Source organism: Manis pentadactyla, chromosome 7 (assembly GCF_030020395.1).
Source record: "Manis pentadactyla isolate mManPen7 chromosome 7, mManPen7.hap1, whole genome shotgun sequence".
NCBI lineage: Eukaryota > Metazoa > Chordata > Mammalia > Pholidota > Manidae > Manis > Manis pentadactyla.
Genome location: NC_080025.1, coordinates 66,331,305 through 66,348,927, shown reverse-complemented (window position 1 = coordinate 66,348,927; position 17,623 = coordinate 66,331,305). Strand labels below are relative to the sequence as shown.

Below are 17,623 nucleotides of genomic sequence, written 5' to 3'. Positions count from 1 at the left end.
ATATTAAAATAGTAGTTTTATGTCGTGAAGCTATTATACCAACATATCACCTAGATAATAATGGGCATCTAATTCAGCTGTTCTTAATCCCCATGCTGGGGAAGAAAATCTGCTTTTGAATCATTAAAAACTGAAAGAAAAATGATGGACTTAACAATGTTGTTACCTAAATTTCCTCCCGGAGAACTGTGGTTCTCAGTTCCATTAGAGTCTCTCATTTGTTCCCGTCGCCACTCTCTCTTTGCTTAGCATAAAACAAACTAAGTCAAGTCACCGTGGGGTGCCTTTTGTGAGGCCACTCAGAGTAGGAAGAAAGAAACAAAGAGCAAGATAAAGAGGTAGAGATTATCAAGAAAACAAATACGGCACAAAAAAGGAGAGGTAAGGGGGAACGGAACATCACTGGGTCAAGAATCATATATGTACTTTACAAATTTTGCTATTAGTACTTTTGTCTGTTTTGGGAGGTTGACTTCAGAGAGCTGAAAGTCAATTCTGAATTAATAAAGGGTCTTTCTCTTTTCATAAGCCCGTCCTGAAACTGAAGAAGGACTATTTTTTTTTTCCCCGTAAGGAATGGGGTTCTTTGCACCTCATGTTAGAAGTGCTGTAATACACTCCTACAGGGAAATTAAGACTTTTGAGATGTTCAGGGAAACCTTTCCACCCCTGGCGCTCTAGTTTCCTCATGAAGGAGGCCTGTTTAGCCTGGGGAGGCCTAATCTAAGACCCTCCGTTCTTTGTAGAAGGCTTGAGCATGCCCTGCTTTTCCTGGGGGTGGAGGCGAAACTGGTCCAGCATTGCTACTCCCTAGCTCTTTCCTCCTCCCTTAATTCCTTCTCCACATTTCAGTGCATTTTGCAAAGTGCCACCTGTTCGTGCTGCTTACCCTTTCCCTGCCTTCACACTGACAAAGTGAACTCACCCTGCAGCAACCTTGTCAAGGAAGGGCTGCTCCATGGCCAGAGCAGGGTGTTTGGAACCTTTTGGAGGTAATCTCGCTAGGATGTTACAGAGCCCTTCTAGCAGCGCTGTCCTCCCTGGACGGAGGATTCGTCTCTCCATCTCGGTGTCCTACTGGACGACAGGACCGGAAAGATTTTACAGCATCAGGTCCTACTCTGACCCCGGGTCCCGAGGCTTCGTCCTCCCCAGCTGAGCCATGCCAGCCACTCCCGGGTAAATAAATAGTACCACCTGGTAGAGAGTCAAAAGTGGTGCTTTAAAATGCAAATACAAACCCCTCCTACATTTGTTGTCAAATCACTTCTCCGCGATTCCTAGGCAGGCGGTGGATTCTGCGCCTGGGAGAAGAGCTTGGGGAAACGCTGCTTGCATGTGCAAAAACAACCCCCGAAGATGTAAGCCAAGTACTCGGCCGGAGCCTCTGCAGCCTGTGGATGCTCGCTGGGCAGCTGGTTGTCCCCCGGGAGCCCTGCAGGGCTGGGTCCGCTCCCCTCCGCACGCCGGGCGGCGGGAGCCAGCCGACGCCGACTTTGGGAGTTCCTTTCTGCCTTGTATGGAGGGCTGCTCCGGGCCCGTCTCCGCCCGACCGCTCTGACGCCCAGCCCTCTCGCTGCCCACCCCCAGCCGCCTCCCTCCGACTCGCCCGGAGAAGCCAGACGGAGCCTCTCCCGGCCACAAGTCTCTCCGCCTGCCATTCCCCCATTCCGGCATCCACCCCCACCCCTCCCGAGCGCCGTCACCCGTCCTCCGCCCCCCGCCCCCGCCTTCTCCTCGGCAATCGGGGGAATAAATCAGGGAGGAAACCGAGGAGAGAGACAGCGCGCGAGCGCGAGCGCCGGCGGGCTCGCCCAGGTCTGTTTCCAAAGTCGCCCTTGATGGCGGCGGAGGCGAGGCGGCCGCGGCGCCGAGCAGCCTCCGCGCGCTAGTGTTCCGCCCGCCGCCCCTTCCCCGCGCGGCTGCGCCCCGCCGCCCCCCGCGACAGTCGCGCCCCGGCCCGGCGCGCCAGCCCTCCGGCCGCCGCGGTCCGCGCGGAGCGTGCTGCTCTCCTGCCGCGGCTCCCGGCGCCGCTCCTTCCCCCGGCTGGGGAGGGAGGCGGGATTGATCGTCGATCGCGAAGATGGCTGCTGGCTGCCTGCTGGCCTTGACTCTGACACTTTTCCAATCTTTGCTGCTCGGTCCCTCGTCGGAAGAGCCGTTCCCTTCGGCCGTCACGTAAGTCGCAGGCCAAGCGGGGCGGGGAGTGCGGGCCGAGGGGTGCCGCGGGGGCTGGGCGCGGGGTCGGTCCCCGAGTTGCGGGGCTTTTCTTTCGTGGGGGTGGGGAGTGAGCCGGGCTGGATCTGGAGAGGCCGAGCGGGAGGTGCGCGCGGCTCGCCGCCGAGGGCGCGCCGAACCCACGGCTCGGCGCCTCGGCGGGGCCGGCTGTCCGGGGAACGTCCGCCGACGCCCCTGGAACCTGTGCTCATCTCCAGAAGGATTCCTCAGACTTAGAAGAGTTGATCTGTACTGGGGGGAAAAGTTTCCAGCCAGGTAACCCGCCTTCATCAAATACAGTTCAATAAAAAGTTATTTTGGTTAAGTGTTTTACAAATAGGTAATTTCAGGCTTGCCAGGGTAGCGTGGACTTCTCCCGAACTTGACTTCTGGGATGCTAATTGCTGTAGTGTCCAAACTCCAAATTACTGGGCACGCTTTGCAGCCTTTCTGATCAGGAGAGTGCACGCTCCTCGCAGCCGGTTGCTGTCCACCCGGGGACTCGCTGGTACTGGGACCGAGTCATCCATCCTCCTCACTCTTTATTTGAAACATCTAAGTGCTGACAGACACGCATTTCCTGTTCTTAGAATGAAAAGAACCTATTCTTTGAGGGAGGGATTGAACGTTTCCAGAGTCTCCTGCAATTTTTTCTTATTTTTAGCATTTCTAAAATAACTTAAAAAAACTAGCTGCTGTTCTGGAAATAGTGTTTAAAGGTAGCTGTGTAGTCACACGGCAGGAAGGGAATGAAAAATACTAAATTCTCTTCTTCCAGGCTGGAAAAAAGGAATCAAAGTCAATGGCACACAAAAATATGTACATATTTCTAAAGGCGCTGAATAGCCGCCTATCAGGCATTTTGGGAAAGCATTTATTTTGGTTCTTGAAGCTACATTAAAAGCTTCTAAGAGTAGGTAATGTTAAATGGATGAGTCACTTTAATGCATTTTACATAACAAAAACAAAGCCCAAGGTAGCCTTTCCCGGTATTTATGCTGTTGGGAATTATTTGCTGTCCTTTGTTGGCCGAGTGCTGAATACTGGAGTTTTCGGTTGATACTGACACTGAATCTTTACCAGCTGAAACCCTGCAGCTATTAATTAATATTCAGCTTTAAGTATTTATTACATTAGGTGTCAGTACAAGATTCTGAAGGATGCACATTCTAACCTAGAGAAGAGGAGTGTCTAATATATTTCTTTTGTCATTGATTTACAATCATGTTCCTTTTTATATAATCTTCCATGAAAAGGATTGCAGATCCTTTTTGTTATGAAGCAAAAGGGTAAATGCCATCTGTAGGTTTTCATTTAATTGGCAGGATGCCCCAAGTGAATATTTTGAAACAGATGAGTAAGAATTACCCTAAAGATGCTTCAAAATTACTCTTATTAAGGAATTGTACTTTGATTTCTTTTAATGTTTTAGTAGGTTGGCCTGTAAAGTGAGAAGTCAAATGACTGGCTTGAATTTTGTGTCAAAGAAGTGGCTCTTTAAAAAGGAGTCAGTGTATTCAGTTTACACATTTATCAAGTATTATTTTTAACTGACAATTCATCAATATTTCTGTCAGAGGGAATGTTTTGTCACACCATTGGGGAAAACAATGACTTTTTAAGATCGAGGAAAATACAACCTTTTATTCCTGAACATACGATGACAAAATATTACATTAAAAATCCTTACAGTACAGAGGACATCTGGAGTAAATGCTTTCCTAAAATTACAATAACTCGATTATCAGGGTCAGAAATTCACTGGAGAGAAGAAAGGGAATAAATAGGCAAAAACAGGAATTAGAAAACCACAATTTGTTTTCTTTGAAAGGATTTAAAATTTATTTTTTAACAACGGAAATTTAAGATGTGTTTTAAAATAACATTTATTTCACAAAAAAAGAGCTTAGTAGAAGATTTTGTAGGGGCTAAGTTAGTCTCTTGTAGGTAATTTACAGTATTTTTGGAAGGCTTCTCCTGCTTCCTTGATTATTTGGAAAGTTAGTTACATTGTTTTCTGAGGAGAGGAGAAATGGTAGTGAACCTTTGTACTTAATGGTAGATTTCTGAATAAACTATGAAATTAAAAAAAATATGATAAATTCATGCAGATGTGCCATTTGCTTTTCTTGTAATAAAAGAATTCCTGTGTGTTTTATCAGGCAAAATCTTAAATTTTTGGGAAAAATTTCAAGTATATAAAAACTCAGTACAAAGATTGTAGTGTCTCTAAGGGCAAATTATTCTCCTATGTATAGATTTCTCTCAATGTCATTAGTAAATTTTTTGTTTTTTTGACAATTTTATGTTTCCCACAAAAAGTAATGTAAGATGTTATCAGAAGATAAACAACATGCCATCAGCAAAGTATAAAATTAATACAAACTCATTGGCATAGGACCTGAATTACAATTACCAATATACTTTTTAAAAGTACAGTGTTTGCAGTAATACTAAGGACTTAAGTTTTATTAAAATTAAAATATCTTTCTCAATATATTCTTTAATTTTCTCTGGTTTAGCATACATTCCCATTGGCATATTCTCCTAGATTAAAATATTGGTAGAGCTGTTCTGAGAGTTAATACTAAAATAACGGGTTTTTTTCAGACAAAGGAATTTTGATAGAAATCTTTTGCTGGATTAGGTTTGTCTTTTGGAAATGATTGTCTCAATTAAGGTGTGAAACATAACTATGCCATATGGTAACAACCACCGAATGCATGTCAGTTTGTATATAAATGGAAAATACATTATTTTCATGTTACAGTATACGCATAGCAGTTGTTTAAAATACAGTTTTTGAAAGAGTTCTCTCTTGTTTTAGAAATAATTTCTTGCACATATGTGAAAACACTTCTGTTTTAAAATTCAGGTTAATGTGTGTATATGGTAGCCAGTATTGTAATGTCACTTTACATCCTCCCCTTTTAATTTTAGAATCTGTTTCCAAATCCACTTAAAAAAATATTAGCTATTATTACTATTCTTGTTAATTTTTATCTCAGTCATATCAAAATGTAAATCAGTCGAGAATAATTGGCTGAAAGCCCATTGATACAGGGGAATTTTAATATAGAACTGTATAATGAGATAAATAGAATTGCAGGTATCTACAGGAAACATAGTATGTCATAAACGAATAAGTACTTTCAGGTTTAATACTTAAGATGTAAATCATTTTTTTCTATTACTAGACAAGTTTATATTTAAAGGCTATGGAAAGTAAATTTCTGTTACAAGACTGGAATGAATGTCTTTATGTGTTAGAAGTGGCATAGTTCTCATTTGGGCTTAGCAATTTCTATTCTTTTACTACATATACAGGAAATGTGCCTTATGATACAACATGAGTTAAATGTTAGAACCAAAAAACAATGAACATTAGTAAACCTCTTTCTCAGATCTTTAAATTGTTCCCATCAGCTTAATCAGGACATACATTATTCCACAGGTGTATGTTTAAAATACGCACAGTGTATTTTTGCAGATAAATAACAGTATTACATTTATTAATGTTTATACATGGGTGTGTGTGTAGCTCTTTGTATTGGCATATAAATGAGTGTTAGGCAGACTGAAATGGATATAATTTAAAAAAACACTTTTGAAAAATACAAGAATCTGAGCTTATTAGGGTTTATTAAAAAGAAGTGTGCTTTCATTAATTTTTCCTGGCTTTCACTAATTTTAACTTAATAAATACATATAAAATCTGAATCTACAGCAAGTTGTTCTGAGAAGAGACAAAAACTTTGCAGTCTCTTTAAAGAAACTTCGCTATTTAGCCACCTTTTCTAATATTTCTTCAAAATTGTTAAAAGTAACATAACAAAATGCTCTTCCTTTGGGGGTTTATATGTGTTAAGGTTTTGCAAAAATAACACATGCATTGAAATACATTCGAATTTACTGTTTACATTTGAAAGTATATATTCACAAGAAATAACAATGCATTTAGGAATTTTTCAAATAATTTAAAAAGTTGACCCATAACAAACTGTTATTTAAATAATGGGTTCTCTGGAGTACTGATGTATAAAACATACAGAAATTTTTGTTCTTCCCATTTTTCCAATACAGATGCAGATTCCCAAGAAAATAATTTTCTCTTCTGAATGAACATCTGGTTTCCTAGTGTGTGTCTGTTTATAGTCTTAAACTGGAGATATCAGAGGTTAAAATGAAATATACTTTAGGCATATTGTCCAGTTTGATTTCCTTCAGTGTCTTACATATACAGACATAATCAGTTCTAACCTAAACATACTTAGAAGTTAGAAAAAAAATCAGAATTTGTTTCAGTACTTTAAAAAGGAACATGTTATTGTTACTAAAGTGACAGCCTTCTATCATTTGTAATAAAAGAGCTGTCCGTTATAGTATTCAAAAAGCATGTAAGCCGCTTACCATGGGGAATGAACTCTGTTCTGTTCCATCCACTGCACATTTCCTTTAGGCTTACGGTGTGCCTCCACTGTGTCTCTGCCAGCCAGCCCTCTTATGACTGTCTGTGTCTAGTGCTGCAGTTGTTCCCAAGCGTTTCATGTGGTTGCTTTCCAGTAAACTTGGAACTGCACTGACACGGCCAACCATGTAGCTTACACAGGTTTCATTTTTTCTTTTGTGTGCACAAAGCATGAAAATGGTAGTGTCCTTTTGTTTACAGAGTTGAAAGAGAATGGTGATTGACTGCAATGCCAATTGAGATAAAAATGGTAGCACTTTGTGGAAAATTCTGTGTCTGCCACCTTTTCTCTGAGGTCCAGAAAGCTAACATTGTATATTTAGATCATTTGTCTAGTTTATGTTATTATAGTCTATTTAGTAGATAATATTTTATGTGTGTGCATATGTGTGTATATACACAAATATTTTTTAAAACTTCCTCAAGTGGTTTACTAGGGCAGAAAAACCTCAGTAAGGTAAGTTCATTAACACATGTGCATGTTTAAGATACGTGATACGTGCCAGTCCAAAACTGTTTTGGAGGACTAAATGTGATTCAGAATATTTTTATACAGTAACATTTAAGAAAAATTTGTCAAGAGAATCAAATATTATATTGTATGCCAAAAGCAGCTTGAAAATGCTCAGGTCCTATAAAGACATGTTATTAACATAATTGGTGAGTAACAAAAGAGTGATTCTAACCATAGTTGTGCCATCTTTTAAAACAAGTATGAGAAACTCGCACAGGAAGTGTTGGGCAACTAAACGTCTTTGCATACTAAATATTTTTATTTCTGCTATCTAGACATGGGGTACCTTGAAATTTGTAAGTACTAAACATTGACATGATATGTGTTAGGAATAAAGGATAAATGTGCACTGGTTTTTAAAAGTTGTAAAATAGAAACTTTCGGCTTTCTCTTACAGGCTTTATGTAATTTGTAGTAATTCAAACCATTGCTCCTTTAAATTTTACCATTTACACAGATTCAACAAGATTATAAACAAGGACAGGATTGACATTGTGGCCTCAACAAACTGGCACACTTTTACAGTTAATTTCAGTAATTCAGAATCATGCTGTTATATATGAAGCAGTGTTTTAAAGTTCTCTTTGAATATGAATGTGGGATATTTCTGGCTAAATGTTATTTTAACATTTGCTTCTGCTGATTTTTTTTTTAACCATATGCTTCTGCTGGATTAAAGAAATTAGGATACATTTAAAATTCTATATCTTAACTGGCAGTACAAGTTAAGCAAGAAATGATATGATGGCAGAGGAAAATAATGGTGTTGCCCATTTAAAATGCTTCAGATTTGGGGAAAATCTGTCAATTTGAGGTCCTTTTTGCTGAATAATTAAAAATTTATTATGGGGGTCTCCTGAAAAACTGAAAAATAATTCCTGTATCCTTTTTATTCAAATAATTGCTAGTTCTCTCTCACATACACACACACATTTAGCATTAATATTAATCATAATTTACTATTTGCATACAACATCAGATCAAATGGGCAGTTTTAGGTTTCTTTTCTCCCGTTACCTGTGACCAGACCTCTTTTTGGGTCCTTGTCCCTGAATCTTTCCCTCATTGTTTCAGGGTCTTCCTCTTAACCCCTGGATGTTTGTCTCTAGAAGTAAATTGTTGAGGGATTTTGATGTGCACATAAATCTGTATATGCAATCAGCACTTTCACCAGAATTGTCAGTGTAGACAACTGTTCCTTCTGACATTTGCCCACATACTGTAGGGAAAATTAGTGGAAAGAGCTGATAAAATTGTTCTCTGAGGTGCTCTGTCAGGCTATATAAAGGGATGGTTAGACATTGGTGACATCTTTCTTTGAGGGTTAAAGGAGGAATGACTCAGTAAAGTAAATGGGTTTAGGCATACTGTGAAAAATCTCCTTTTAAGAAAAAGTGATCCAGAGGCAAGGTGGGGATGAATGCCATGAGGAACAATGCCCGTGTAAGAGGGCAGATGAGCCCTCAGATTTATGAAGTGTAGTAGAGATTCAGTAAAGATGCTAAAGGCAATTGGTTATTTATTTATTTTTCTAATTTTCCTCTTTTTTCCCATTTCCCAGGTGAGCTTGGTTATCCCAAGATGCTGTTTACTGAGCATAATACTTACTTTTAGAGATCTAAATATTCATATATGGAAATTCACTTTGTAAACTAAAGACAATAAAATTGTGTAGATTTCAAAAAAAAAAAAAAACAGAAGCAATTACAGATTCCTATTTTTTATAAAACCCTGGGGAAATGGTTAATTGGACAAGAAATATTAGTATAACACTTTATTAAAACCTGAAGTGCTAATAATCAAGAAAGAATTCCGTTAGTAAATTTCTTCCTTTAGATTGCAAGAAATGAAATACCTTGCAGGTAGGCAGGCTTTAGCTGGTATGTTTAAGACTGCTTAGACCTCTAGTACATAGTACATCTTACTTTTTTTTAATAGTTTTAATTTACACTGTTCTTTTAATGTGTCTTGTTTCAAATATTTTTAACATCAAATGTAATTTAATTCAACTATTAATGCAATTATTATTATTCAGTGCAAATTATATAGTACACTAAACTACATGCTGAGAATCCAATTGAGGAAGAGAGATTCCTCAAGGAAGATATTTAAAACTTCGAGTGGCCTAGGAAGCAGTCGGATCCATCCAAGCAGAAGGTCAGCACTTAGCATGGTGAAGAAACACAGTCTGATCTGTGTTAGGCATAGGGCTCCTGGGTGAAAAGAGATGGTGGAGACTGGACCACTGGTTTGAGTCTAAGTTAATGAAATATTTGCAACAGGCTGTCTTTCTGCATGACCTGAGGCAGGGAGATGGGCAGTGTTCACATGGATATTTGTGGTAGCCCAGCTCTGCATATTCAAATAGACTTGGCTGTCATCCTGAGATTTTTAAATTAAAAGTAAAATAGGCTTGAATCATAGCATGTGGAAGGTGGATTAAAGAGGACCAATATTGTTGGCAGAGACTATGAGAGCAGGTAGTAGACCATTGTAGGAGTCCCAGAGCGAGAGAGGCCCAGTGTCTAAAAAAGAAAGATGGCAGTGGGAGAGCAAAGCAGGTATGAAAAAAAAAACATAGAAGTAAAACTGCAGGTCCTTTGCTTAGAGAGAAGAGATGGGGATGACCAAGATTTCTAACAGGTAAATCATGTGGCGTTGACCTTAGGAGACTAGCAAACAGAGGAGGAATACCACGTTTGTGGTAGGAGTGAAGGGAATAGGTTCAGTGCTGGACATTTGAGTTAGCAGTGTCTCTGTAGTTAACTATTATGCCATTAGAATTAGGTATCTGAAGGGGATTTGGAGGTTGATTCAGAGAGCAGTATTTCTGAAGTCAGAAGAGGGGTTCAGTCATTCATCGAGCAAATATTTAGTATCTTTTATGATAGGCACTGTGAGTTTCAAAAGAAGAGCCTTGATCTGCAGTGTTTTTGTAGAGCGGCCAGACAGTACAAGCCCTTTCAGGAGGTCAGCAGGTCACTGATAACAGAAGGCAGCGGTTTCAGTTGGGTGGTGCAGACAGGACCACCGTTTCAGCACCTTGAATTGGTAGCAGGCGGGAATGTGATGGCAGCAAGTGCAGAGTGTTCTGAGGAGTTGGGCAATGGGAGGAAATTGGGAGACAGAACACTCAGAGGAAGACTGTTTAAGGGATTCGGCAGTCTTTTGGTTAAAGAATAGGAGTTTATTAGGCCATTTGGGATTGTAGGTAGTAGACACCCACAGGACTATCTGAAAGCAAAAAGGGAAACATTTTCAGTGGTAGTGGAGCAGGGCAATCAATCATGGGCGCCGATGCCAGGAGCATGCCGACAACTGCAGAGGAGGTGGGATTGCCATCGACATCATTTCTCGCTCCAGCCTCTTTTCTTTCTTTGACTCTTTTTTTTTTTCTCTCCCTGCATATTGACTTATCTGCTTCCCAGTGCTCACAGTGGTGCATAGCTGTGAGAGTTTACGTTTTCTCTGAACCAGAGTGAGACTTGAATTCTACTCCAAAGCATAGGGTCCTAAGGAAGATAGGTTGATAGTCTGAATATGGGCCAGGTGGTCATTTGTAGCCCACTCATTTGTGACCTGGATATAGGACTTGGAAAAAGGACCCTAGTTGCTTGAGCTTGAGTCACTTCTGCAAACACTGGTCCAGTCTCATTAAGAGTTACTACACTGCAACAGGCCAGTTGCTACTACTGTGCATAGATGAAGAGGCAATTCTTAGAAAAAGGCTCTGGGTGGGTGAGGGTGAGGGAGATTGTAGAGACAACTAAATAAGTGTTACCAGGGGGGAGATTGGAGCATATCAGAGGGAGAAGACCGAATGGCAGAGAGATGAAAGGGAGGAGAGAAGCCATGATTGATGGGTAACTGTTCTGACAGAGGCAGGTAAGGAAGGAATCAAGACGAAAACAATGTCTTACAAAGTAACTTTTGAAGTGTGAAACAGCCTTGAGAATTAAAGCAGATGATTGGAATCTAGGATAGACTTACTTTTAATTTACTGTAGATGTTTTTGGAGGAGTGTTCCCAATGACATACTCAGTTCTCAAGAAGGAATGATATGATTCAGAAACATAATACATACACATTAGTAATGTTCAAATTTTGAGGTGCACAAACTGGAGTTTTTCTTTATTTGGTAGCAGGACTGCAGTTCCCTCACTGTATTCCCTTTGGACTTAGCAGCATTTGCTTCTTTTTTGTCTTTATTTTTCTTCTTTTTTAGATCCTCATAGGTTTGCAAGATACTAGATTTAATATGTGTATGTGCTTAGGGTAGAAGGATGGTACCAACTTATCAATGAAAAGAAAACAGCAAAATAGTTCTTGCTTTTAGTACTTAGCATTATTATTAGGTTTTTGGCAAATGGGTGTTTTACTGTTCTACCTGGTCAGTGCTGCCCCCCATCCCATATTCAGTCTTTATTATTTAGCAGAGGGCAGAAATTTGAAAGTAGATCCTTTTCAAGAAAACAAAAAATTTGATAACAAGCCACTGACAGAGCATATTCCTGCAAAGCACATCCCTAGTTAAACCCTTACAGAGGCATCTCAGGTCTCCTGAAGGTCTGGAAATTACTGGAACTGCCATCACAGTGTTTCTCTGAGTTTCTGAGATAACCAAATGAATGGTCAGCCTCATAAATGCAAGTGGTCTAAGAATCCATCTTGATTGCCTTGGAACCTGTGCAGTGTGGAGAAGCCACCCTTCTGGGTTGTAAGGAGAGAAGAGAAGAGTTAGGGTGGGTCATTTATTTTCCTTTTGTGACTTAGCTCTTTTTTTCTCCTGTAGGGACTCACAGTTTAGTTGAGCAAATTTTGAGGTCTACGTGCAGAATGCCTGGATACTAATAATTACTAACTACGTTTTAATTATTGTAATAATGCTGTCTGACATTTTTTAGCTCCTTCTGTATGCCAGGCACGAATGAATACTCTGCATGTTTTTAAATCCATCCAACCTTCAAGCGAGTACCCTAGGTACATATGATTATCCCCATTTTATAGAAGAGGAAAGTGAAGTTTGGAGTATGAAGAACTTTTCTTCATTGCCTTAGGAACTGAAATTTAATCACAAAGCAGGTCCTACCTTTATTTTGATTCTAGAGGCCTTTCCTTACATGTTGTACTTTGCTGCCCTTCTATGGGAGGAGCCCTGGTGTGTTGGTAGCTGCGATTGGACCTGTTCCCACTGTGGCAGGCTGCATATTCCCATAGTGAGGTCACGGGGGGTGGGGGGGGGGGAAAGGAGTCAGTGTGAAGCAGAGCAGAACTAACTTTAAGTCTTAATTTCTCCATCTGCAGAACAAGGATAATTTAATTTAATCCTGAGGCATTGTGTTATATTACAAGGATGAAATGAGAGTTTATGGGGAACTTGGAAGGACTATGACATGGCCAGGCTTTATTCTTTGTACCATGTGTGATTTCTCTGCCTTCGAGAGATCATGAATTGATGACTGAGGTTTAGTGAGCTAGATTATTGTGGTAATATATCATTTGGGTCATGAGAAAAATGAGAAATGTATGGGAAAAGGTATGCTTAGCAGGCCTTAAAAATATCTCTTCCTAAAGTTGTGTAGTCTTTAATCAAAAAGAAGAAATGAAAGGATATGGAGCAGACTGGAGTGAGTGGAGTGTTCTAGAAGTCACACGGGTTGAGGACACAGCCTATATCCTAAAAGGGACCACAAAGGAAGTGGAACCACAAAGAGTTTAATGTGTTTTATCGTGACATTTTAGCCAGCACCTGTTGTATGAAAACTGTGCCCCAGGCAGTTGACTCTATTTTTAAAAGTCATAACTTTGCTACTGATAACCTGTCATTGTCAAGGATGTGAGTTTTCAGCTTTAAGACAGAATATTTGAAAGTTAATAAAGCAATCTATCCATGATGCTTATAGAAATGATTCCAGACAACCCTACACATAGGCTGATAAGCACAGAGTAGTAAAATTGAGACCAGTTGTATATTTAGCACCAACATAGAAATCAGTAAAAATCTGCCAAGAGCATACTGAAAAAGGCCAGTTTTCATTTGACTCATCTAGTTGATGATTAGTTACACTCATTTAACCCCACCCCTTCACTTTACTGTATAAATTGAGGTCAGCCTTTCACAAACACTATTCTCCTGTTAGTAGAAATAAAACACTTGAATAAAATTTCTGCTGTGAATTTTTAATCAATTCATGGAGGAAAGAGGTGTTTTAGATGAAGCTATGCATTATTACCATGACTAATGATTACAACTTGAATGATAACCATTGAAGCAGCATGTTTTCAAGTGCCAGGAACCTTGCTTTTTATGACAGTCATTTTGACATTTGCCACAGGAAGGAATGTGTAAAATTATTCCGATGTTTGTCACTTTGAAAATACCAACCCTTCTTTGTCATGACATATTAGAATTGACTTAAATTTGCATCTGGGAAAATGTTAGGGGAGACAGACAAATGGGCTGTGTAAAGCCTCAGAAGGTTGGATACCACTGGGGGTGTGCAGATTGCTCTAAATTAAACATGGAGAATGCTTGGTTTACTCTCAAAAACACCTGATTTTCCTGTTGATATAAAGGTAGAAATCAATTTGTTTTCATGAGGTAAAATTTTATTGCGCATGTGTAGCTCAGTTCCCAGAGGATTGATACATGGTGTTAAGGTCTGCTGGTGAGTAATTGTTTAAAATTTATATTAATGCCTGATGGTAATAAATAAACATAGGGGAATGGTAACTCATCCCTGAGCAAACCATGCATGGCAATTAGATGAGGTCATTCATCTTAAATTATCAGATTGGACACAACCTGTCTGTGTGGTGTCTGAAAGCCAGCTGAGTCTCTGGGTGTAAATGCTTGTGACAGAGGGCTGTTTTGAGGGTTGCAAGCCTTGGATTTGGTCCTGTCCCTTCTGGGTTTTTCCACAAGTGAGGTAGATTGACCTCTGGGATTCTGTTCTTATGCATAGGGATATTATGCAGATATCCATAGGCTGCGCAGGATCTGTTTTTGTTTTTTCCTGTTTCCTCTGCACCCCATCCTAATTGAAGGGAAACATTATATATATATATATATACAATACAGTATATATTTTGATACTATGTATGTTTATATTATATATGTAACATGATATGTAAAAAGAATTTAAATGTATAATATAAAATAAAGTATATTTATTACGTATACCATGTACTATATATGTAAACATGAATATGTAACATTAATACATGCAAAATTATATATTATTAATCTACATGAAACAAAGATAGATCATAATAAAACCCTAGTAAAATATAAACATAGATGCAGATGTGTTACATATATGTAGAATATATATTTAGGAGACATAAAACCTGGAAATGCTTTGTAGTATCCAGAAGTGTTGTCATGCATATGAAGGATTGCAGAATTTATTAGGAGTAACTGAAGCATCAAAGTGGATGGGATGGGATGGATAGCAATTTTATTTGGAAAGCCAGCAGAACGAGATGTTGGACTCATGTCCTAAAGCCCCATTTTAACTCAGGGTTGATTGTAAGCTTCTTTTATACTAGAGAAGTGGGAGCAGGATAGGGAGCGGGCCAGGGGTGACTGACAGCTTGCAGACATGTGGGCACCAACAAGGGAGAGCTGAGAAACTCCGTGTCCTTGGTATGTTGATAGACATTTAAGCAAAGCAAGAACCATACTAGTTTGTCTTCTGAAGTTCTGAGGATTGAAAGTAGGCAGTATGGTATGGTGGGAAGCATTTGGAGCTAGGGAATGCCAAGGTTAAGCCCTGCCTCTGGTAACAACCTGTGTGATTTTGGGAAGTAAATTTTCCTGTTTCAGTTTCATACTCTGCTAAAGAGGAATCATACTCCATACCTTTTAGGGGAACTTAGAAGGCTTAAGTTAAAGGCCATCAAGTCCTGGTATATGTATGTTCACTGAATTATTGAGCAAAGTGGAAAGTGATTCATCTTTTCATATTCTAATGTGAAACTTAGAACTGGAGAGTTTCCTCCCAGTTTTAATGCACTGCTGGAACTGTCCATGGAGATGATTACAGATTCTCTCTTCTCAAAATAATCTCTTACTCTCTCGTGTTAAACAGATTAGAGCTTTGGGGGAAAGTCTTCCCAGAAATGGCATGGGAAAAGGAGGACCAAGTCAAAAATAAAACACCAGACTGTTCAGTGTCCTGAGGTTCTGATGAAGGTTGTTAATGCCTTGTGTCATGGCTGTTGTTGAAATTGGGTTGTACATGACTGGAAGAAATGGCAGGCTGTCTCAGACACCAGTTGGAACCATAACTTCTGAATTTACCAAATTAGAACAGATTCTTGCCAAGATAACGCTGGTCGCCCATGTTTAAAATAGATCCGAATAATGTTGGACCCATGCTGAGTATCATCAAAGTTTAATTCCTATATTTGACTATCAAGTTCTCACTATTTGACAAAAATCTGTGGTGTGGTTGCAGTCTTTGTAACTAGGCTTCTTTATCTGAACCATAGAACACATGTAATAATTTGAGACTGTTTTTCTATTCTTCTAAAATAGTTCATGACTACTAGCAACATGCCAGAGCATAGAAAAGTTGATGCTTAAAAAAAGAAAAAAAAATGTTTTGAACATTAGGATTTAATTCTGTCTTGAAGATTTCCAGGTTTGGTTGAAAGTGTGTGTTCAAAGCTCAGGTCTACGATATATTAGCTGAGTAACTCAAATAAGTTGGTAAAACCTCTTAAGGTTGGGAGAATTAAGAATGTTAATTCATGTCAGGCAGTGGCACATAGAAAGCCCAAATAAATAGAGGAATTCGATTAGAAGCCGGAGAGTTTAGTGGAGTCAGGTGACTTGGGTTCCTGTTGGCCTCCACGTGACATTAACTAGATGTGAGACCTGCCTTGGTAACATCTTGTGAGGAACTCTGGCCCTGGCATCTCCTTATATCTCACTGCTCACCACTTATTTCCTAACAACTTGGTCTTAGTTGTTAACTGCTGGCCATTCATGGATTATATTGAACACAAACTAGATCTTCCTTGGTACTTGAAGCATTCTTCTGAAGAGGCCCCCCTTGTATTCCCTTGCATTTTAATTCCCTCTGGTGATCTTTCTGAAAGGAAAAATGGTGAAGTTTGATATTTTCTTCCCTTCTTAAAGCTCTTACGTGTTACCTCCAAATTGCACATAAACTCAGTATGGTGCCAGCTTCTTTCTTTATCTGATTGAAGGACATATTAAGAAATACATAATGCAATTATATAATATGTATTATATATAATATCATATAAATATATATAATAAACTGATACATAATGGAGCCAGTGATTTTGCATTCTTGTGTGCAGAGCAGTAATGTTAGTGGCCACCTGAAGCTTTTGGTTCTGTGAGAGGCGCTGGATGTTCTCCCTGGACAGTGTATTTCTAGTAATTGTTGCAAACTCTCTGAAAATAAGTTTAAACCTACATAAGCAATGATTATGATACAATGTGTAACACAGAATGGTATTTTTTAAATTCTTTTAAGATGAGCAACCAACACATATTTTGCTTTGAGGTATAAATTTTATGAAGTGGTTTTTTTTAAGAAAAGGGTATAAATCAAGTATACTGTTTAAAATATCAATTCTAATTTTTAACAAGAATTAATATTAGAGCTCATCATGCATCTTAAAGTTGAGAGGAAGGAAGTGTGTGCAGAATCACATTAAGTGTGGCCCTTCCTTGTGCCCAGTTGATTCTGCTTTTCTCCTAGTATAATGGGCAGTTAAATGAGAGAAGTTAGAAAACCCCTTATATCTTCAACATTTGTGCATTAAAGATGTGAATCAGATCATATAGAAGAGATCCAGGATTGACCACTAAGGGTCAGTGAATGAAAACAAACCAGGCAGAATCTTCATAAAGGCATTTTATATGAAGATTGATAGATAAAATGAATCCCTTATTCAGAATTCAGAAATCTAAATTTATTTATTTATTTATTTTAGTTGTAGAATTCTCCTATGCTGTTTAATACATTACTACAAACCTAGTGGTTTAAAATAATGTATAGTTACTTTCTCAGAGTTTCCATGGTGAGGAGTTCAGCCATGGCTTAGCTGGATCCTTTACTTCGTCTCATGAAGCTCCAGTAAGCTGTTGACTGGCCTGTATTCCCTTCCCGTGCTACTTTCTGCTCCTCTTTCAAGCTTATGTGGTCTTGGACACTTACTTGTGGTTGTAGGAATACCTCCTGCCCACTCCCATTTGTTCCCAGCTTCTGAGGCTGCTTGCACTGCCTTTCCACAAGGTCCTCTGGAAGGTGCTCTCACAGCAGGCCACTGTAACTCTTCAGGGCCTTCAGTATTTAAATCTGCTCAGAACAGGGCCTAGTCCCTATTTTAAGGACCTTTGCCTAATTAAATTGCACCACCCATGATAATCTTTGGATTAA

General features: G+C 39.3%; 1 protein-coding gene across 12 annotated transcripts in view; it reads left to right on the top strand.

The window, feature by feature from the left end:
* The first annotated feature begins 1,738 nt into the window (after window positions 1–1,738).
* Window positions 1,739–17,623, top strand: part of CACNA2D1 (calcium voltage-gated channel auxiliary subunit alpha2delta 1) — a 533,653-nt gene continuing 517,768 nt past the window's right edge. For 3 of the 12 annotated variants that reach the window (XM_036931689.2, XM_036931687.2, XM_036931679.2), the window contains exon 1: window positions 1,746–2,178. In XM_036931689.2, coding sequence (XP_036787584.2) covers window positions 2,084–2,178 — 95 coding nt within the window. In that variant the 5' untranslated portion in view covers window positions 1,746–2,083. Of the gene's footprint in view, window positions 2,179–17,623 lie in introns of all 12 variants that reach the window. The other 9 variants (XM_036931684.2, XM_036931677.2, XM_036931686.2 and 6 more) reach the window with 6 other exon arrangements.